At 36.3% G+C, this 23,200-nt stretch overlaps 1 protein-coding gene across 1 annotated transcript; it reads right to left on the bottom strand.

Moving 5' to 3' along the window:
* Positions 1–594: 594 nt before the first annotated feature.
* LOC142352876 (acetylcholine receptor subunit beta-type acr-3-like) lies at positions 595–19,230 on the bottom strand. Its single transcript, XM_075405032.1, has 6 exons — positions 19,024–19,230; positions 13,096–13,371; positions 11,443–11,620; positions 5,817–6,317; positions 1,473–1,641; positions 595–1,018 (listed from the first exon to the last, which is right to left on the bottom strand). Exons 1-6 carry the CDS (start codon positions 19,228–19,230, stop codon positions 595–597), a joined length of 1,755 nt encoding a protein of 584 aa, XP_075261147.1.
* Positions 19,231–23,200: the final 3,970 nt, after the last annotated feature.

The following is a 23,200-nucleotide window of genomic DNA, read 5'->3' as shown; positions in this document are numbered from 1 at the left end:
AACACACGCAAAGTCACGCAAACAAAACGAAAGCTACTTTCTCACGAGGTGACATCTACAAGATGGAAACAATCCTACCCCCTTCTAAGTTGCGTTATAGTTTAATATCCAGAGAAGATCGAGATTTCTAATGCCAACATTTAGAACTAGTTGATTAAGTTACTTTGAGTAAGCATGCGTTCACAAACTTAAAGTTTTTTGTTTCTCTAGTTAAACAGCTAAGTTAAAAACCATTAAAAACGTATCAAAATAAGGAAAAAAGTGTAATCTTTATATATCTCTATATTCTTTCTCAGCCTGTTGACTGATCCGGTGCGACTGAGCTCGCAGTCTGGGCAAATTTTCGGTCACGCTGCTCCGTCTGGCCTATACCTGAAATAATTCTGTTCGGTTTTTGGTCGGGGCCATACCCAACTGTCGGTCCGTTTGTTCTGACTTGCCACCAACCGTTGGTCTCTTCGGTCTGACTCATTGCCGGTCTCCGGTCTCCTTTGTGTGGCCAATATCCATTCCTTTGTCTCTTAAGAAAATTAGCTGTTATCGGCGCCAAACAAACTTCTTGGACTGATCAAAGCGAAGAAATCCAGCCCAATACTAAGTTTTCGTTCTCCCAGTGTAAATGTACTTGTCTTTAGGTTGGTATGGCCCAGGGTTAACAAAGCTGTTCAGTCCTCTGTGTCTTGGGTCTGTTCGGCCTGGTCTAGGTCTTGAGTCTGTTCGGTCTGGTCCAGGGTGGGCTTTGGGTCTCTTCGGTCGGACCCAGGTATTGGGTCTCTTTGGTCTGGCCCAGGGTGGGTCTTGGTTCCGTTTGCTGTGGTCCAGGGTGGGCCTTGAGTCTGCTCGGTCTGGCCCAGTGTGACCAAAGCCTGTTCGGTCTGGTTCATATCTGAATTTGGGTCTGTTCGTTCGGACCCTACTTCTCCGCGACTCAAGTCCGTCTGGCCCATATCTGTTTTGGGTCGTGGCTCTCATCCTGGGTAGTGATTTGGAGGCAAACCTAGGGGAACATGGCTCACATCTAAAGATTATCCAAATATCACTTTTACTTATAACTCACAAAACCCAAGGCTATGAAAAATTATTCTCGATACAATTATTTATTAGTATATTGACAGAAACTCTAATAATTGAGGTTAGGAAACCATACAAAAAAGCAAGTTTCGAGTACTTATCTTCAATGCAACTTTTTTTAATATCATTAGTGAAATATAAAATATGTTTCTGTATGACTTCATTATTTGTGGTCTTCTCAACTGCGGAATAGTTTGTTATTAAGCTGCGTAAATGTTGACAATTTTTTTCGAGCATTCACCGAGCAAACAATTTTCACGTGGTTAAATAGTATTCCTAAGTTTGTGATTTTGTTTCATTTTTTGATTGCAACTAAAAGTTATAACACAAAGTTGTTCAAAGCTGGCCATGAGTTGCCCACTTTAGTTCGACTATGTTTCTGGATTAAAATTTTGCGTTACTGCCGGGAGAGCATGTGAAAATAGAGGATGACAACAACAATCACAATTGTGTAACAAACAAGGAAGATTCTGTCAATTAGAGAAGCAAACAGTTTCCAGCCGACCTCGTTCACAAGGAAGCGAAATTGACTGTTCTTCATCATCGAGTCGAGGCAAAGTGGGTTGTCATCTGAAACATTGGATGAAAGCTGAGAAATCCTAACTCATATATATTGGGGTATAATATATACTGGGGTATATGTTTCGAATGTTTATCTTGCAAGATTCTGACAGAATCTGCCAGAATGTTGCACGATTATGCATATCCTTGCAAGATTTCTACCAGAATCTTGCAAGACAACCATTTTTCTGCCAGATTCTTACAAGATAACCATTAATTCTGTCAGAATCTTACAAGATAACCGTTTTTCTGTCTGAATCATTCAACATAAGAATTGTTCTAAGCCAAATGACCGTAGTAGCTTGTTCTTTTTTTTTCGCCAGAGTAATAGTCGGGTACCGACTAAAGATAAGAAGATTAAAAAAGTTTTAATAGCTTTTAAATCGAGAGCTGCTTTTAGCAGAAAAGATCGAAAATAGAAAATAGTATTTTTAGGCGGTAGTAGAAACTTTTTTTCAAATTGAAGTAACTAAAAGTTTTTTAAAATTTTTTTAATGAATGCTGACCTACTGAGTTTCAATTAAGTTGAGTGGAAAATAATGCCACAGAAAATGAAAAAAATCGGCCAATCAAATCGCAGATCGACGGGAACGATATTTTTGTCTTCCCAAGAATGTTTCAAGAAAACCAATTTTCTGGCAGATCTTTCAAGACGACCATTTTTATGTCAGATCTTGGAATATAACTTTTTTCCGACAGCACTTGCAATATAACCAACCACTCTCGACGGGTATATATATATATATATATATATATATATATATATATATACATTTATATATATTTATATATATATATATATATATATATATATATATATATATATATATATATATATATATATACAACCCTCCTCCTTTTTTGAAAAAAAACCTTTCTTTGCGTCATTTATTTCTTCGCCCACAAACGCGGAATTTCTACAACGTTGTGTTCATTAGTTTTAAATACTTGCACCTTTCCGCTACTATTTTTATTGAGTTTTTTTGAATCACTATATCGCTCTTTACAGAAAACATGTGTGGTAGCCAACAGCACATAAGACTGTCAGTTGTCGTCTGTGAAACGCACTCTTGTTATCTAAGGTGTTACCGACCGAAATAGGTGCTTTTTTAAGTAAAAAAGTTACATCACAACAGACTTCTAAAGTTTTCGCACTCATTGCATCGATTTGGACTACGTTAATTTTTCCGATTTCTGGACTTTTTACTTTAAATTTTACTGCTTTTAAGAATCTGTTCCTGTTTATACTTTTTTAAAGCGTTGACTTAATCTTATGCACTGGATTTTATTACAAAAGACTGAAATTTTGTCTCTCTCTCGGGGTGCCGTAGGCTCTCTCTACAGCCTCCCGGGCCAAATTTTCACCCTTAATCCGCCCTAATTAAAGGGGATTAGAGTGTTATGCGTATTATACTCCCATTAATAGGGGAAAAGAGTGCAAGATTGTAATTTTAAGAAACAACGCTGTATTTACACTTTTTTCTCCACTCTTTGTACACTCTTTGCAAAGAAGTTATCTTAGGTTGGACTGATAAGAAATTAAACATTGTTTTCCACCATTATGCTTAGTATTACTTTTTTCCTACTCTTTTTACAACCTTTGGAAAGAGTGTCAATTAAAGTGGATTGATATGAAATTACACTCGTATTTCCACCATTGTGCTTACTACAACTTTTTGCCACTCTTTTTACACTCTTTGCTGAGAGTGTCAAATAGAAAGGATTGATAAGAAATTAGAATTGTTTTTCTACCATTTTATTCTTACTATCACTTTTCCACTTATTGTTAGCGGAATTTCTTATGCACATGTGTCACGTCCTAATGGATGTTACAATAGATCCAGATCCACGACCTTTTCGATGCCAATTGTTGAAAAAATAAATTGTACAATTTTAGGACTCCCTTGTTGAGAAACAGCGAATGGACACTATCGTGGAGAAAGTATAAGCAACATTTGTGTAGCCGGAGTACTTCTGAACAGCCTTTGTGAAACAATTGCAGGTTCTGGTTGCCCTATTTTCACCATTCCACCGATTAGTAAAATTTAAATTAATTTTATATTTCGTTGGATTTTTCAGCCTTCAAAGTTTTAAAGGACGATCTGTCATCTGGCCTAACCTTTCTTACTGCTCATTAACTAATACTGTATCTTATTAAAAACCTAATGCCTTCTTGTGTGTTAGTTTTTGACCACCTCATGGTCTTTGGGCAAACTGGAAAATTGTCTACCACTCTGAACAAATTATTTTGTGTGAGTAGTGTGATTGAGATGATCCCCAGATATCTGGTTTTTTAATAGCATTACATTTCACTCGTACCCTAATATTTTGAATTTTTTGAAGTCGTAAGATCTCTGCGTAACTTCAGTTGTACCTCAGTTATTCTGTTCAGGAGTTTGATTTCCTTTCTATGTTTCTTTTAGATCAACATTACTTCGTAGTCTTCCTTTACTGTACCTTGTCTCGAACAGTACCTGTCCTGGTGAATTCGTCTGGCCTTTATTCGGTTTAATACGTATTTGTTTTAGTTTCAATGGGTAGTTCCTCTATTTTTCGGCTACGTCCCTCATCTTACCCCTTTTTGAATTACTTTGCATCATTGTCATTTCTAATTTTCACACGGCCAAAAACAGGAAGTCTTTTCTCCCGTAACAAATATCACCTGCCATCCGACAGTTATAACTTCCTTAAATTTTTTTAATATTTTAATATTATTTAATATTTGTAAGATTTGCGATTTTAGCGGTGAAAAAATGTTTTTGCCGCATTCTGCTGGTAGCGGTGAATTTTTTTCACCGCATCCTGCTATGGTTGCGGTGAAAAATTTTCTTTCACCGCTTAAGCGGGGAAAATTTTTTTCACCGCTTAAAAGTTTTTTTTTCACCGCATTCATCGCATTGAACGCAAATCTTGCACTTTTACTCAAATTCACTGCAAATCTTACATCTTTTAGCGATTTTTAGCGGTGACAACTCGACCCGGGACCTCTTTATGTTTTAAGTATGTCATCGATGATCCTGTTTTCATCCAATACTACATTTTCCATACCCTATGTATGACTCAAGTTTCCTGTTGAGAGATTTGACTTCCTCGTTGTGTTTTCCTTAGATCCAAATTAGACTGCAGTCAATTGTTCTCGTTGCAAATTTCCAAATTGCCTACTGATGTTTCCTATATTTGATGTTCCCACACGCAATTTTATGGAACACAACACCTCTCGAAGTCGCTTGATTTTTTGAGCCAAGGCACTGTGCTGTTGCTGCTGGACAGGATGTGGGTCTTTGGTCAAAAATTAAAATCCATTTGCAGGATTTCGTTTTCCCACATTCGTGCTGTGTCCCTGTTACTGGTCACAACAATGTTTCAGTCAAATAATTGGCTCTCATTTTATATGATGGGCCATTGGCTTTGACCTTCCTGTTTTGAACCTTTGTTTTGCTTTGTGTCCTATTCTGTAAAAAATTATATTTCTCATTGTCTACTCACTCAATTTGTTTCGACGCTCAGCATTTCTTGTGTATTTTTTAGCCGAAATTTTGTAGGAGAGTTTTAGGGTATTGCTGCGTTCATTTTGGTCTTGTGAGTTTTCGTTGATCGGAAAATTAATGGTCTTCGGTTTTCAACCCCAAGCGCAAACTCGATACTTGCTTAGGCTCATTTGCAACCTTTTCAAATGAACAATAGAGCTAGATTGTCTATGAATTATTTACAATGATAGCATAAGTAAACAGATCCACTGAATATCCAAACGTTCTTTGTCGAACTATAAAAGTTTGAGGTAGTCGCATACTAGTCTTACTAGTTCTCTTCTTCGTCTGATGTATAATAATTGTCTTATCAGCTTCTTTTGAGACCAAAACAATTGTAATTTAAATTTGAAAAAACTGAAAATCGCTAAATGAATTTGCAACAGCTGCTGCAGTAGAATAGAATCATACCCCCTTGTTGTAAGATGGTACTTTTCAGTTGAATTGCGGTATGGTAGTAGTGAGCAGGAAACATTTCCCAACTCTTTCAACTAATTTCAAATTCTTCTAAGATTTTGTGTAAGACGCCAAACAGTGGTCACCCTTAAGAAACTACAAAAACATGTGTGGCCGAAAACAAAAAAAAACCGAAAAATCACCTTCTTACAGAATTGCCATCATTATATCGTTAGTATTATTTATATGTGGTATACATACCCAGTTTATCATTGCTGCTCGACTGTTGGTTATAACTCAAAACAAGATCGCTATCGTTCTTTGTATTGTGAGTACAGCAAGATTTCAGGTCCAATTTTCCAATGAAAAGAGCTCCCATAAGTCGGCTACTTATAACACACACAATCCATTTTGGCACATTATTGTTCTGTGGGGTGTAATACAGAGCAGAAACAAACACACAAACAAAAACTGAAACACTGGACAGAACTATAAGAGATATCACAAGTCTTCCCGCTATTGGGAAGTCGTCGGCTGTGCTCGGGGGGAGAATATCGGACAGAACCAGAAGTTCCACAACTTGTGCAAGGAGAATTGTGACTCCGAGTGAAACCTTTTCCCCACATTCCACGGGAAGTATTGTCGACAAAATTGACATGAATCCCATTAAGACTGCTGGCACCATGATTACAGTCACGTAAAAGTCAGGATGGCGCTCGAATCTTAGAACATACTCGATTCCATCGTGAACGTAGTATTCTGGTTTTGCAAGGTTCTTCTTTTAGTAACAAAAAAACTGTGGCTGAAATATTTCACTTTAAGTGCATATTTTAAAATTAGATCTTGAAAAAAATTGAGCTCCGAAAACTTTATTTTTTAGTACAGAGATTGTATACTTTATTTTAAGTCTTAAGATTTGTCTTAAGACTGCTACTCTGTTATGACAAAATATTCCCAATCTCAAAAAGTGACTTTTTCGGAGCTCAAATTTTGCAAAATCTAAGTTTTGTGAAGAAAAGACACAATCGGATATTGGCAAGTAAAAGCGCTCAAGGTGGCCATGTCCGACGTTGAAGGCAAAAAACTTCCAAAAAGGAACTCAAAAATAACCTATCCTGCTTTGTAGGAAAACGAAGTAATTCAAAAAGCACCCAAAAACGACCGAAGGTAAACTATCCAAAGTCCTATCCAATTCTATAACGTGAAAAAATTGGACAATGTCAATAATCGAAGTTGTAAGCGTTTCAAAGAAAAAGAGAAAAGCTTTAAAATTGACTTCAAAACCTACGAATTTCACTTCCTGGTTGTCACTTGGGCACCATCTGATTGCTGTTTTTTAATGAGTCTAATTGAGCATCTGGACGAGCCATTTCCATTGGATTAGCTGGATTTTAAACCTTCCAAAAACTCATTAAATTTGCCAAATCTTCAATAAGCTTTGCAAATTTTGGGCCAATGGCAAATCGAAATTAGCGAAATATTTTTTTTTTCAAAATGCAGCTACATCAAAATGAAATGCCTGTTTAGCAATTAACAGCAGGACAAAAAAATTAACTGACTGGTTTACAAAAAAGCAAGAAAAAGAAAGTCGACAAATTTCAAGCTGATCAATAAAGACCACCGAGGTGAAGTTGACAACGCTAGAATGATTCAAGCAGAAAAATAGGGGAAGTGACAACAAATAGTAAGATGTTATTTAGTAATTACAACAAAATATGTGCTAGCCCCTTCTTGTTCATAGAAATAAACTTTCGATTGCTGTTATTGAAGACATCCATCACATCATATTTAATGTGTTCTGGTGTCCCAATTCAATTTGAATGCCAAAAAGCGAAAAATTGAACAACATTTAGCTCTTCAAAAAAAATTTCCCCCTATTTACCTCGTTTTGAACAGATTACCTCTGCACCTAAATTTTTTATCTTCAATTATGACATTTTTGCACCCTTTTGTCCATCTGTTTTTGGTTCCTGCAAATGCTAGTAATTACAAATATGATGCTTGATTTACTATTGAAAGGTTGTCTTATTTAAAAATATTACAAGATCTTGATGATTAATTTTTGTTTGCAAATCTAGAACGTCTGATTTGCAGAACTTGTCAAAGAAGCAATCCAGCTGGACCTGTCCGATATTGAAAATAAAGAAATAAAAAGGAACTCTTAAAAAAACTTAAAAGGAAAATTAAAGAGCAGGAATTCAAAAACAAACAAAAATAGCCTATAGTGCTTTAAAGGAAAACAAAATATGATAAAAAAAACACTCAAAAACCAGCTAAAGGTAAACTGTCCCACGTCCTATTCAATTTTTTATTAAGAAAAAAAATTGAAGGCGTGATTGTTCTGAAGAGAATGATAACAGCAGCTGTTTTTTGACCTCAAAAGCTACAAAGGGTTTTCAAGTGGTTATCAAGGTGAGTACCATCTGACTGCTGCTTTAACGAGTTTTTTTATGCGTCTCGATGTGCCAAACCAATTCAATTAGTTGGATTTGAATCTTACCAAAAACTCATTTCATTTTTCAAATAATTTTAGAAGCGTTCAAAATTCGGGGCCATTGGCAAATCGAATTTAGCGAAATCGAATTTTTCAAAATGCAGCTTTATCAAAAAGAACTCCTTTTTTGGCAAATAACAGTAGAACAAAAAAAGTAACTGCCTGGATTACAAATAGGCAAGAAAATGAGAGTCGGCGACAATTTTCAAGTTGATCAATAAAAACTGCTGCGGTTTAGTTTTCCTTTAAAGTTTTGGATCTCCTCCGTTTTGCCAACCCCCACCTTAGTGCACTTATTCTTTTTACGCCCTCAGGCACACGTGCTATTTTTTTCATGGTAACGTTCTATATAACATCATTTAATTTGTATCTGGGGGCGTAAAACACTGGGGGCAAATCAGAATAGATCCAAAAGTTTTTAAATTCTCCGTTTGATTTGTTTTAAATTATCAACATCGAACAAGTTTGACTGGAACGCTTTATTGACACTTTGCAACTCGGAGGTTTTGGATTTGTCAAAACAAAATGCAATAGACACTCACTGCGAGGAAAATGTTACGTTACAGTGAGAATTTCATTAACTAAGAGCTTGAGATAAGCCTGCTCTTTTCATTTCATTCAGAGACAATAATGATCAGTTAAGTGAGCTACTGTTTTTTAGCAAAATTGAATGTTTCTTCAGATTGGATAAAGAACCACAAATATGAACTAGCAGTCATGTCGTAACCAAATTATGAAAATTACAAATACTATTGTACAAGTTTCAGTGGATCTATTATGCCCCGTCGTAGAGCTTACATGGTGCATATATTTGTAGCGCACATCATGTTAATTTTTTAACATAATAAATTGGCACACAAAAAACTTAAGTTGAAAGTTAAAGCCATCAAATACACGGAGGGATAGAATAGAGCTTATTTACCATTTAAATGTCACTCTCAAATAAAGGCCATGATCTTTCAATACAATAAAAAAATGTCAACAAGTCAAAACTTATACAGATGTCACCAAGATCAATGTTGGCATCAAGCTGAGCTGGCAGTTTAAATTGACTATTCTGAAAAATATAATTCTATATAACATCATATAATTTGCATCTGGGTATAATTCGAGTATCATCATATAATTTGTATCTGGGGGCGTAAAACACTGGGGGCAAATCAGAATAGATCCAAAAGTTTTTAAATTCTCCTTTTGATTTGTTTTAAATTTTCAACATCGAACAGGTTTGACTGGAACGCTTTTTTGACACTTTGCAACTCGGACGTTTTGGATTTGTCAAAACAAAATGCAATAGACACTCACTGCGAAGAAAATGTTACGTTACAGTGAGAATTTCATTAACTAAGAGCTTGAGATACGCCTGCTCTTTTCATTTCATTCAGAGTCAATTATGATCAGTTAAGTGAGCTACTGTTTTTTAGCAAAATTGAATATTTCTACAGATTGGATAATGAACCACAAATATGAACTAGCAGTCATGTCGTAGCCAAATTATGAAAATTACAAATACTATTGTACAAGTTTCAGTGGATCTATTATGCCCCGTCCTAGAGCTTAAATGGTGCATATATTTGTAGCGCACATCATGTTAATTTTTTAAACAAAAAAATGGCACATAAAAAATCTTAAGTTGAAAGTGAGAGCCATCAAAGTACATTGAGGGATAGAATAGAGCTTATTTACCATTTAAATATCACTCTCAAATAAACGTTATTTTCTTTCAATACAAAACTTACTCAGATGTCACCAAGTTCAATGGTGGCCTCAAGCTGAGCTGGCAGTATAAGTTGACAATTCTGGAAAATATAATTCGAGTATCTTCTTCTGTAATTTCGAGAACAATAAAAATTATTTGTCATCAGTTTTACCTAGAGCTGATTAAACAAAGTAGAGGACGAGTACTGTTTAAAATATAGTAGCTATTAAAAATCCAAATTTTTTGGATAGTTTTGGAGAGTTTATGTCATAATAATCATAATAATATTATTTAAACATCAATTTTCTAATTTCAATTGATTTTTTTTATTGGTTTTAGAAAAAACAAATTTATGCTTTTGTCGTTGAAAGATTTTAGCCGTTTTTTTTCATATTCTCTGAAACTTTTACTGAAATAATTTTATAGCTTTTATTTCAGGTATATGCGTCAAATCAATTGTGGGCAAAAATTGCAGTGCATTTATTATATTTTTTGTAGGTTGCTTATGAATGCGTTCTAATCTGCATAATAGGACACGAGTTTTTGTAAATTTTTTTTAAAACCTATAAGATGGTAGCTGAGCAACCCTGAGGTAGCAAAGCAAGGTTGATTTTTTTCGCGATGTTTGAGTTTGAACCTCAAATAATACACAAAAATAGTGCTCTTTATGTATTTCGGCTTGCTGTGTAAATGATCAGCGCTTTTTAAAGATTTCTCCCAAAATGTCCGCTACTTGCGGGGATTCCTCTTTAGCTGACTCTATTATTTTTTGTTGCATCTGCACCTGTGTTTTCAAAAGAACATTATAATTTCCTCGCACCCACCCCAGCAAAAATTATTTTTGCCCTCTCGACTAATTAGTTCTTTTTATAAACAGAAACGGGGGCTTTAAGCGCAACGCTGATTTTTGTACTATGGGATCATAAAAGGGTGCCCGGAACAAAGGTCAAGTCTTGATTCTCTTCTACATTAAATTACACGTCTTGAGTTGACAAATCCGTACTGATCACGTCTTATCTCAAGTCTTGAGACCTGTGATGACATCTCAAATCTTGCTCAAGACTTGTCAAGTATAAGTCAAGTGTTGGCCAAGAGTTGGCAAGTCTTGATTCAAGTCTTGGCCAAGATTTGAAAAGTCGCAGGTCGGCGAGGTAGAGTTCTCATAAGGAAACTTTTAAATTTAACACTTTCAAAAATTAGCAAAAATTGTTAAAAATTAATATTTACGAGAAATTTCAAATATTGCATAAATTCACCCCGAAATCATTTTTTTCAACGAGCAGAAAAAAGTGGCCATGACTGGTATCTTTGGGCGATATCAGTTTTTTTCCCATTCTATATTAAGCGCAATTTGTGTTCGTGTTGTCTTGTGCCTCTTTTTTCACTGTCGAAAGGTTTGTAGGCAGGCCAATCCAAGTGGCGGCCTTCTCCTTTCGAAAATAAACCAACAATAAAAACTGTGCTCAATACTTCATCCAAAATTTGCAAAGTTTTGGCCAAGAGGCCGAGACTTGCGCAAGACTTGTCAAGACTTAAGACTTGATTTAAGATGTGCTAATTCTAAAAAGTGACCTGATCAGAGTTCTGATACAAAACTGATCCAAGACTTGCAATTTCACTGAATCAGTACTGATTAAGACTTGACGTTCAATCCGGGTGCATGTTAGATCGAATTGAATGAAGGAAGAGCCCTGTCATATTGTTGAATGTCCTCTTTGTGAGATAGAACTTCACTGGTTTCTTAAGACGCCACTGACCACTTTGTTTGAATTTGTGCAAATCCATTTGTGATGGGTGCGAATAAAGAGGATCGGTTGCCACTCTGTACGAGAACTCTGTTGAAACCCACTGGCCTAATGTGAATCGGCACTCCTAAAAACGTCCATAAACTAACTTTTTAGATTAAAAAAAATCAAAAACTGAACTTCGGACAATCGAATTTGAGTTGTCAGCAGACAAATTTAGTACTGTCTCCCGGTAGGTTATGGCGCTACATAATTGATTTTTTTTCAAAAATTGTACAAGTGTATTTAAGGTGTAGTAAATTAATTTAGTCCCACTTTTTATCAGGCTATCTGAACCCCAATACCATTGCAATAGTCATGAAAATAAGCAATTTGTTCACATAGGAGAGGAAAACAGTTCTAAACAGTTTTTAAAATTTTAAAATCCGATTTAATTATTCACGATTTTTATTGTTTTTCACCAAATTTTCGCGACAGCCTAACGCTTCATTTGGACATTTGTGTTGGACATTAAGTCCAATTGCAATTGTAATATCAGAACTGGTTCAGAGCTTTGATCATGTCACTTCTTTACATTCGTCAGTCTTGTGCATGTCTTGGTCAAGAATTGCATGTCTAAATCCAAGCCCTGACCAAGACATGCAAGTCTAAAATCATGTCTTGGCCATGATTTGGCAAGTTTAAGAAACGATCTGATTTGTCGGGAAAACCAGGAGTAAAAAAAGCCAAAAACGTCAGAAATTGGTCGGGACAACGCCAACTCGAAATATACTACAATCAAATTATTTTTCTCCTTAGACTCGGGTTGAAGACGATCTTATATCACTGAGCTGGCCGCCAGCCGCCAGCGACCAAAAAAGTACAAACACACCGACAATTTTTTTCTAATTAGAAGACAAAATAATGACATGGTATTCGAATTATAAAAGCATAAGAATTGAATTGTTTTCAATTTTGACTCAAAAGAAATGAAATTGAGTTTCTTTTATATCAAGTAAAACATGGAGTTTGAGTGTTTTTCCCAGAAAAAAATTTGCCTCCATTGCAGCCCAGTCCCACTCTTACAGCGGTATATCTCTTCTAGACGGCTAATGTGATATTTTTGTGGAATCTGGCAGATATTTGCAGATTATTACAGGAGGATGCATCTTCGGTGCAATCAGTGCAAGATGCAGACCAGTACGATGCAGATCAGTACATGCAAAAAATTTTCTGTTCAATAAAATTAGAAAAAAAAATTGAATGGACGTTCGTTTTAAGTTAGCTTGGTTATAGCTGTTATAAGAGTAGATAATGTTGAGGCTGCGATGATCTTTTAAAAAAGCACTGAAGAACAAAATGAGCAACGAAAAAATTAAAAATTAAAAGTAAAATTATTATTTGGATCTTTTTCGTTTGTGCTCCCTCCCCAGTACGCTATACACCCCCCAGTAAACAGAACCCGTGTCATTACATAGTAAATCATTAAGTAAAAATATTGCACGTGCGTCTGGGGTGGGTTGCAAATAATATGCACCCACTAAGCTGGGTGCGGGGGGGGGGGGAGGGCACTAACGGAAAAGATCCCATTTTTATATATTAGCAATATACCCTGCATAATACCTGTGAATCATAGGGGAAGTTTTTAACTTTAATGCTGCAAGATACTTTCACATTGATGGTTGAGCTCTTAGCAACTACAGCCCCATCGTGGGCAATCGTCTGTCTGTTGTAAACATCGAATATCTCTTCAGTTGCATCAAATGACACAATATCTGGAGACCACACTGTGTAGGGAGGCACGTCAAGGTTGTAAACTCCGACTGTCGTGGGATCCCATGCTATGTGGGGGAGGTAGTAGGATATATAGAGCCACAGTTTGATATTGGCTGTTCCTTCCTAAAATAATTACCGGGCCGAATGGGGTCACAATTAAAAATTGGTGAAAACTGTGGAAGCGAAACGACCTTTGACCGAAGCGACCAGAGTGAAGCAGCTTTTCGACCGAAGTGACCTTTCGACCTAGGCGACTTTTCGACCAAAGCGACCAGACCGAAGCAACTTTTTGACCGAAGCGACATTTCGACCAAAGCGACCAGACCGAAGCAACTTTTGACCGAAGCGACATTTCGACCAAAGCGACCAGACCGAAGCAACTTTTGACCGAAGCGACATTTCGACCAAAGCGACCAGACCGAAGCAACTTTTGACCGAAGCGACATTTCGACCCAAGCGACCAGACCGAAGCGATAACCGTGCGCTTAAATTACAGTTTCTGGGAGAATTTTGTGCGCACAATTGTGTGGTCACTGGTCTGATTATAGGTCAATTCGGTCTGGGATGACATGATTTTTATAAGTTATTTGGTCAATTATAATTTGTAAATGGTGAAATAGTGTAAAGCCTTAAAACAAAGATTGAACTGGAAGTGGAACTTTTTATTTAATATTGAAAATAATAATGAAAAATTTTCCGAACTTACTAATTCCGACGTGAAAACTAAAGATACTTCCGCCGAACTATATCATTCAGCTATTGTAATAATAAAATTCCGGGTCTTTTAGGATTGATTGGAGTGGAACTCAACGATGTCCATTCTTCCAATTTTATCTCCAGCTCTTATTAGCCAAAAATTATACTGGGTTGAATTTTTCCGCCCAAAATGACGTAAGAGTGGGGCTGCACTGGGAGTATTTTTTTAGGAAAATGCAGCTCAAAGCTTTTATACCTTTTTGGGCTGCATTGGGCTTCCAACGGGGGTAAAATGGTGTAAGAGTGAGGGGGTAAAAGACAAATTAACCCTCCACTCTTACATATTTTTGGTCTGTCAAGGGGGGTAAAACGATGTAAGAGTTCGGGGGTAATTTCTCCATTACCCCCGAACTCTCACATCGCTTTACCCCCCCCCCCTTGACAGACCAAAAAGATGTAAGAGTGGGGGTTTAATTACCCCCTCACTCTTACACCATTTTACCCCCCTTGGCAGCCCAACTCTTACATCATTTTACCCCCTCTGAACAAATTACCTCCTCACTCTTACACCATTTTACCCATTGCAGCCCACTCTTACATGGCAATTTCAGTCGGGGGAGGGGGGTAAATCCTGAAAAGTCCACTGATTGCAGCCCATTGCAGCCCACTCTTACTTGGCAATTTTAGTCAGGGGGTAATTCCTCAAAAGTCCTCCCATTTCAGCCCATTGCAGCCCACTCTTAAATGGCAATTTCAGTCAGGAGGAGGGGGTAATTCCTGAAAAGTCCTCCCATTGCAGCCCATTGCAGCCCACTCTTACATGGCAATTTTAGTCAGGGGGGGTAATTCCTCAAAAGTCTTCACATTGCAGCCCATTGCAGCCCACTCTTACATGGCAATTTTAGTCAGGGGGGGAGGGGGGTAATTCCTCAAAAGTCTTCCCATTGCAGCCCATTGCAGCCCCTTCTTACATGGCAATTTCATGCAGGGGGGTTGGGGGTAGTTCCTCAAAAGTCCTCCCATTGCAGCCCAACTCTTACACATTTTACCCCTCTGAACAAATTACCTCCTCACTCTTACACCATTTTACCCATTGCAGCCCACTCTTACATGGCAATTTCAGTCGGGGGAGGGGGGTAAATCCTGAAAAGTCCACTGATTGCAGCCCATTGCAGCCCACTCTTACATGGCAATTTCAGTCAGGGAGGGTAGTTCCTGAAAAGTGCTCCCATTGCAGCCCACTCTTACTTGGCAATTTTAGTCAGGGGGTAATTCCTCAAAAGTCCTCCCATTTCAGCCCATTGCAGCCCACTCTTAAATGGCAATTTCAGTCAGGGGGAGGGGGTAATTCCTGAAAAGTCCTCCCATTGCAGCCCATTGCAGCCCACTCTTACATGGCAATTTTAGTCAGGGGGGGGGTAATTCCTCAAAAGTCTTCACATTGCAGCCCATTGCAGCCCACTCTTACATGGCAATTTTAGTCAGGGGGGGAGGGGGGTAATTCCTCAAAAGTCTTCCCATTGCAGCCCATTGCAGCCCCTTCTTACATGGCAATTTCATGCAGGGGGGTTGGGGGTAATTCCTCAAAAGTCCTCCCATTGCAGCCCAACTCTTACACATTTTACCCCCTCTGAACAAATTACCTCCTCACTCTTACACCATTTTACCCATTGCAGCCCACTCTTACATGGCAATTTCAGTCGGGGGAGGGGGGTAAATCCTGAAAAGTCCACTGATTGCAGCCCATTGCAGCCCACTCTTACATGGCAATTTCAGTCAGGGAGGGTAGTTCCTGAAAAGTCCTCCCATTGCAGCCCACTCTTACTTGGCAATTTTAGTCAGGGGGTAATTCCTCAAAAGTCCTCCCATTGCAGCCCATTTCAGCCCACTCTTACATGGCAATTTCAGTCAGGGGGAGGGGGTAATTCCTGAAAAGTCCTCCCATTGCAGCCCATTGCAGCCCACTCTTACATGGCAATTTTAGTCAGGGGGGGGGGGTAATTCCTCAAAAGTCTTCACATTGCAGCCCATTGCAGCCCACTCTTACATGGCAATTTTAGTCAGGGGGGGAGGGGGGTAATTCCTCAAAAGTCTTCCCATTGCAGCCCATTGCAGCCCCTTCTTACATGGCAATTTCATGCAGGGGGGTTGGGGGTAATTCCTCAAAAGTCCTCCCATTGCAGCCCAACTCTTATACATTTTACCCCCTCTGAACAAATTACCCCCACACTCTTACATCAATTTACCCCCCATAGACGAACTACCCCCCCCCCCACTCTTACAACAAAATGGGAGGATTTTAGGGAGGACATTCGACACGGGATGTGCCCTCGTATCCCCAATTTCTAGCGGTGGGATTGGACAACAAACACGCTGTCAATCTGGCTAGAAAATTTTTACAACAAGGAAAAATTGTTTGATGAAAAAGATAGATGTTTACATATTTTGGCCTTGATCGTGTTGTGAACGTGTTAACTTTCGCAACCTTTTTAGCGGCAAATCTTTTTTTAAAAAATGTGTTTTTGTTCAGTGCATTTCCCGGGTGCATCGAACTCGTCTCTGATTAGACCGTCACAGAAAAGTGATTTCTGATCGGACCGACTCCAACTCAGACCGAAGTGAGCTTGAGCGTCCTCTGATGAGACTAATGCAAGCAGATTAGTGTGCGCTCAAATCCGCGTCTGAGCAGACTGGTGTGCGCTTGGATCCACCTCTGATCAAACTATTGTGCGCTCGAAATCGCCTGTGATCAGACTCAACTTCAATCAAAAGAGAAAAAAAGTTTAAAACTTTTTACGCAACGCAATTCAACACAACTTCTTGCTTTCCTTGTGAGTATAAAGAAAAGGCTATTTTGATACACTAAATTGAGGATATACATAGTATAAAGAAACAGTAAATTGCGGAGAGAGTTTCAGGTTGGGAAAAGTAAGGAACTTATATGACAAATGCAATAAACAGCGGCAAATTCAATGACCAATTTCTTTACCTGCATTAGACACATTTCTCAACATTTGATTCATAAATTAGTTAATAAACAAAAAATCTTCAATAAAATTATTTTTCGTAACAACTAATGTTTTTAGTAATCTAATTCTTCTATACAACTTTCACTGCTTTAAAAATGTTGAAATAAAATTGCAATGTTTTTCGATGGTTGGATCTATATTTTCAGGTGTGACACAGGCATTAATCAATGCAGAAACGAGTTTCAGTTTTGTCTTTTAACTGACTTGAGTTATGACCGCGTAATGAGGCAAAAACTTCTTCTATTAGTTGCAATGAGAAAACTTTTTTAACATCAGAAAACCTTTGTTTCAGTTGTGAATGAGTTGAAGGTGATAACGTTTTCTGAAAAAATGCGCGATGCTTTTGGCGGAATCTTTCAAGAATTAAAACCTTGCACTGCACTCACCAAAAATGCCACAAACTATTTGATTTTAAAATGGTATTTAAGTTTTTTTAGTTTCCTTTTTCCTTACTAAAAAGGTTTCAAAACTGTGGAAAAAATCAAATAATTTTTATTTAGTCTTTTGAAAAAGAATTTTCAAAGTCCTCTTATATAAAGATAAAATTTCACACCAACGCACTCTTAAAAGTGGACCAGTATGTTCCACCATTAACTAGTGATCCATATCACAGGTGATCAGCTCTCCATAAACTTGCCGATTATGAGCGTCAATCATCTGCGTATACAAGGAACAAGATTTTTTCTTGTTTTTAGCCCCACTTATTGACATCATAGATATCAAAATACCCAAACGCTATTTTTTAACAATTTTTGAGAAGGGGCGAAAGCATGACGAACTGAAGAGGCCAAAAAGAAAATTATCTCAGAAATCTTCAATGCACAGATTATATCGAAAGTCTTATAGAATTTCGTTGCAATCACTCCATTTCTTATGGCACCTTACACTTTTTACAGCTTGTATCTTACTAATTGTTTTTGTTTTGCATATAGATGGTAATCGAATTTTTCAAGAAGTTAAACATATACCACCAAATACTAGCAACAAAATTGAACTTCTGTACTCATAAACTCGAAATAAAAAAAAGAACATTGTTAATTTCCTCTGGTACACATAAGAATAAAAAGCAAATGGTAAAAGAGGCAATGTAAAGTTAAGAATATAACATTATGTAAAATTATAAAATCATTAAATTACTTAAATCAAAAGTGACATTAAATTAGTGAAAAATGACCTAAAAGGCTATTATAAAAAGTTCTCACAATTTTATATTTACACGATGAAGATTTTAAAAAAATTAAAATCTAATGCTCTCAATGTCATCTTTCATATCAGTTACTTTTGGGTCCTTCAAAAATTCTTTCCAAAATATTCTTTCAGTTCTTTCTTTAAGGAAGCTTTCGATGTTGTTTTCAGTCTAATATTAGATGGCAAACTATTATAAATTTGAATATAAACGCACCAAAGTCTCAAAATGAACACACAAAATTTCTGAACATCAACTCACGAAAGTCTGAAAATGAACGCATGATAGTTTGCTTATGAACGCACGAAAGACTGAACATGAACGCACAAAAGTCTAAATATGTACGCACTGAAAGTGTGAACATGAACTCACAAAGGTCTGCACAAGTGCTCACGAAAGTTTGAACATTTCTCGAAAATTTGAACGCACGAAAGTCATCATAAAAGAACGAAAATCTGGCTATAAGATGATGCCGTCTGGTGATGACGGTTCGAAAATAGGCACTTTCCTTCTGGGACGGCCAGCACATAACGTTTTTGTCTAGAACCTCAAGCTGGGAAACTACAAACCACAAATATTGATAAAGCGTCCTCTTAAAAAGACGACATAATTTATTGCCTATGGATGTTTGAATTTAAAAACAGATAAAAAAACAGCCGTGTCTTCGCATTCTAAAGATGACGAACACTGACAAATCGTGAGCCAAAACTCATCAAAACCGAGAAACAAATGACATTGAATGGTTTGACACAAAAAGTCATTTTCTATTCAAGATCTTCAAATTATCAATACGGCAGACAAATATTTTTTAACCGAAAACATTTAAAAACTAATAACTCTTTAGTGACTGGATCTTTTAGTTACCTTTTCGTCGATTCCGAGTAGTTGATAGAGATCCACATATAGATACACAGTGTTGTTTCGCATGTGAGAGTGAGGAGTGGTATTCGTGGTCTGATTCAGAATCGATTCCCTCCAATTATATTCCTCTTCACGAGTTTCAAAGCATTCAATTCCATCCCAATTGGTTGCCAGAACAACGGTGATTAGAAGTGACCAAAATGTTCTCATAGTGTGTTCATTTGTTTTTTGTTCAAAAATTATGAACTGCAGCGGACAAAAATGAACGTAAAACATTTATCATTACGCGCATCTAGTGGTACCGAGCTAAAACTACTTCCAAAGAATGTGGCTGGCGGTTTTGGGTGCCGACTTCGGTTAAACGCGGAAGGCGCTTAAATTTTGTGAAAGTGGTTTTCACAAAGAAATTAGGAGGCTTAAAAGGAAAAAAGGATCAAATAAATGTGAAAAAGTACTTACGTTCGGCTGTAAGGGCATTTAACAAAATTTTAATCTTTTTTATTGATTTTGCCGCTAATTTTGCCGCTTATACGATATAATGTATTAATATTACTAATGAGGGAATATGCTGCAATTCTTTGCGGAACGCGCTTCTGTCAAGCAAATGTTGCGGTGAAAAGCAGTTTTCACTTTTCAAATTCCAGTTTAAAAATTACAAACACGGACACGAGTTTCCATATGAGGAACCACCTTTTCGTCCACAAAGTTTGAAAGTACGTTTCACACGCACAATTTATTAACACACGAAAAGTGAAATCTAGTAAAAAAAAAACGAGTAAATTCAGATTGCTCGTAATGATTGAAACCTAACTTAAAATTAGCAGTAAACTTTGGCGTAATCGTTAGTAGATCTATTTTTTATGACTTTTTGTAAGTTTGTTGGATGCTTGTAGTGCATATTGTATTTTGTAAAATTTACCACATTAGAGTTGGAATACTTCAAATTGAATTTTTCATGCTATTGATTCATTTTTATAAAGAAAGGGTCCCATAGTGTGGGTAAGGTGCATTTACTTTGATGGCGAGCCACAAAAATCAATCATTTAGTCCGTGGGTTCTTACTTTTTCCTCGTTCATTTAAAAAACTGTACGGAGTGCTATTCAATTTTTCATTGATGTCTCAGCTTTTCAATAGAAATTAAAATTTCCTTTTTAATATTTAAAGAGTTTATTGAGGATGTGAATTGTCTATTATATACCACTGCTTTCAAAAATGACGCCTAAAATAGCAGCTTCAATATCATTTTCTAGGAAGCTGAATTGACCAAGCGTTTTTGGTTTTACTATAGACGAGAACAAAGGTTAGATGACCAATTCGTCTTGGAAGAATGATGCAAGAAAAGCATTAATTGTCTTACAAATAATTGTATTTTAAGATGGCTTTTAGATTGGCCTTTAATTACCTCTCAATCACCTTAATACCCATATGACTCGGATTTTTTTCATAGTTCATGCGAGCAGAAATCTCTATTAGGTGTTAACATTAACACAAAGGTGGCAAAAAAGTGGTGAACAGACAAAACTGTCCCGAATACAAAATAATCCCACACAAAACGTTCCTCTGAAAGCAGACAAAACAGCCCAGACAAAATGGTCCCAACTGAACATAGAGTTAAACAAGGCGGCTCGGTTATGTGCGATGGCACATAAGGTTCCGACCTCGCCCATCCACAATTTTGGCATAATTCTACCAAATGAGGAACAGATAGAAAAACCCAAAAGTTATTTTTTGGGAATCCCAAAAAAGCCGAAGTATTTTTCAAAAAAATTGTGTATGAATTATAAGATAGCCTCCAAAGCAAACAACTCAGTGGAATAAAGCATTGAAGCATTAGATTGCTGTGATATGCCAATATTAAGCAAGTGAGTCGAGACGAACAGTAAAATCAAACAGCAACAACAACAAACATTAATTACATCAAAAACTTTATGTCCAATTTAAAAATCGAAATTTAATAACAAAGTCAGCATACCGTCAGATAAAACCAAAAACTAAACCAAAATAACTTTTAAATCACCGCAAAAGATATGGACCAGTCCATAAAAAGGTTCGGTAACAATTAGACAAAAAAGAACAAAAACAGTAAAGTTAAAAAATTCACTTATTTTTTTAAAACAATTAACTTAAAAGTAATGAAAACCATTAGAAATCAAGTAAATTATCCGAAAGGTTGTTTAAGATTAACAATGCTTCTATAGAAGGGCATTAGGACCATCCTTTTTCATTTTATTAAGCGGCTAAAAAAACAACAAACAAAAATTCAATTGAAATTTGCAAGAAAACGCTGTCAAAACTGTCAAGCCATATTTTGGCCCTCAAAACATATTCAATTGCTCCAACTTAAAAAATCAATAATGTAGTTTGTAGCCATTTATTAGTGAGACTAGGTAACAAGTAGACAAAAAAGTATGTAATAACTTTGATTTTTTTTTCGAAACAAAATTATATCCAAAGTCATGAAAGATGAAATACAAGATGAAATATTTAAACAAGGTTGTTTATTGATGCAGAGGAAGCCTTTCTTTGAGATCTGCAATTATCCAGCATATGTCTTGCGTCTACAAAAAGAACGTCAAACATGACATAAATCAAATTAATTTACTTTTTTTTTGTGAAAAACCGGTGTCGAAGTCAGTAAGGTCAGAACGCATTCTTTTTTAAAAAAATAGATGTTGGGATATCGATCCCTTTTGACACTTTTCCTTGACACGCATAATATCATACTTGACCTGTATTTAAAGGATATTAGGTAAAAAAAGAAAAATAAAAAGAACAAACTTGCGAAGTTAAAATGATTTTTTTTAGTTTTGGAAAACGATTGTTTTCAAAGTCATGAAAACGATCAGCCATCTATTATTATCAGAACTTTGGCTCATTTCTTCTTTCATGAAAAGCCAGTGAAACCTATCACTATACAGGAAGTTTCATACGACCGAAACGACAAAGTAAAAATGACAGTTAAAGACAAAATTAAAAAATTCAATTAATTTCTTCAAGAACGAAGTGTCGAGGCTGTTAAAATCATACTCTGTATCTTTCAGGATTTTAATATATTCAATTGTGCTTCATTTTAGCCCTAATAATGTGATATGAGAACTGTCAATAATGTGATAATGTGACTAGAAATCGTGAAAAAATGTGACTAGGAAACGCAAATATCTAAAAACAAAAAAATATGAAATCTAGTAGTATCAAAGCCAGAAAAAAATAACTTAAGGCTTAAAACCGCAATTGAAAATAAATTTTAATTCAGTAGAATGAAAACTTATTCTTTATTTGCTGACACTAAGCTACAAGTTTACCAAATTAAAAAAAAATAGAGGAAAAGTTCATTAAGCCATTATTTCTTTAAAAATCATTAATATTAAAAGTCAAAACGATCAAAAACTTTCAAGTAAAAAACTAAATGCATTAGCTGGCAGCTGCTTAGGAAGCCAATTGGACCTATCACTACTGAGCTCTTAATTTGATGTGTCCTGTTCTTTATTATTAAAAAAAGGTCTTTTTTCTAAAAAACACCGACTGATTACAATGCGAATTCTTTTTGGATTGTAACAGTCCAAGATAGGGCCAAAACTAGCTCTGCTAATGCTTATTGTCCGTTAGGAACAGTTGATTTTCGAATGTTGTAGATATAGATAATTTTTTAGTTGAAATTTAAAAAATAAATTCTGCATTTTTGATATTCAACGAGTAAAGTTAGCAAAAAAGGGGCAAGTTTTAATTACAGAGCACTCTCAGCGGAAATTAAAGAAAAAATAGCTCCCTTCTGAGTCTACAAAGATTGTATTAGTGTTGTTTGGGGGTATACTGTCGGCAAATTTAATCATAATGGACTGAAGTAGCTTATTTCGTGCTGTTTTTGATGAAAAATGCTGAATTTTGAAATATTTAAACAGAGTTTTTGACCAAAAAACTAAATCAGAATAATCAACAAAGCTTGTTTGTCTTTTAAAATGAAATCAACGACACTATTCTTGAAGTAAAATTGACGAAAAATTAGGCAAAAATTTCGGAAAATGTGAATATAAACTTCGTGAATTCACTTTTCTCAGAAGCTTAATCCTCGATAACTCCCTGTAGAAAACTAAAATTAAAAAAATCTTTTTAATTCCATATTATACGCTGGACGAGCTTTCTAATGATACCAGTCTCAACTCTCTACGATGAATATATCGA

Source organism: Convolutriloba macropyga, chromosome 14 (assembly GCF_964194025.1).
Source record: "Convolutriloba macropyga chromosome 14, txConMacr16.3, whole genome shotgun sequence".
NCBI classification, from domain to species: Eukaryota; Metazoa; Xenacoelomorpha; order Acoela; family Convolutidae; genus Convolutriloba; species Convolutriloba macropyga.
Note: the sequence above shows the minus strand (reverse complement) of the source record. Positions and strands in the feature narration are given on the sequence as shown.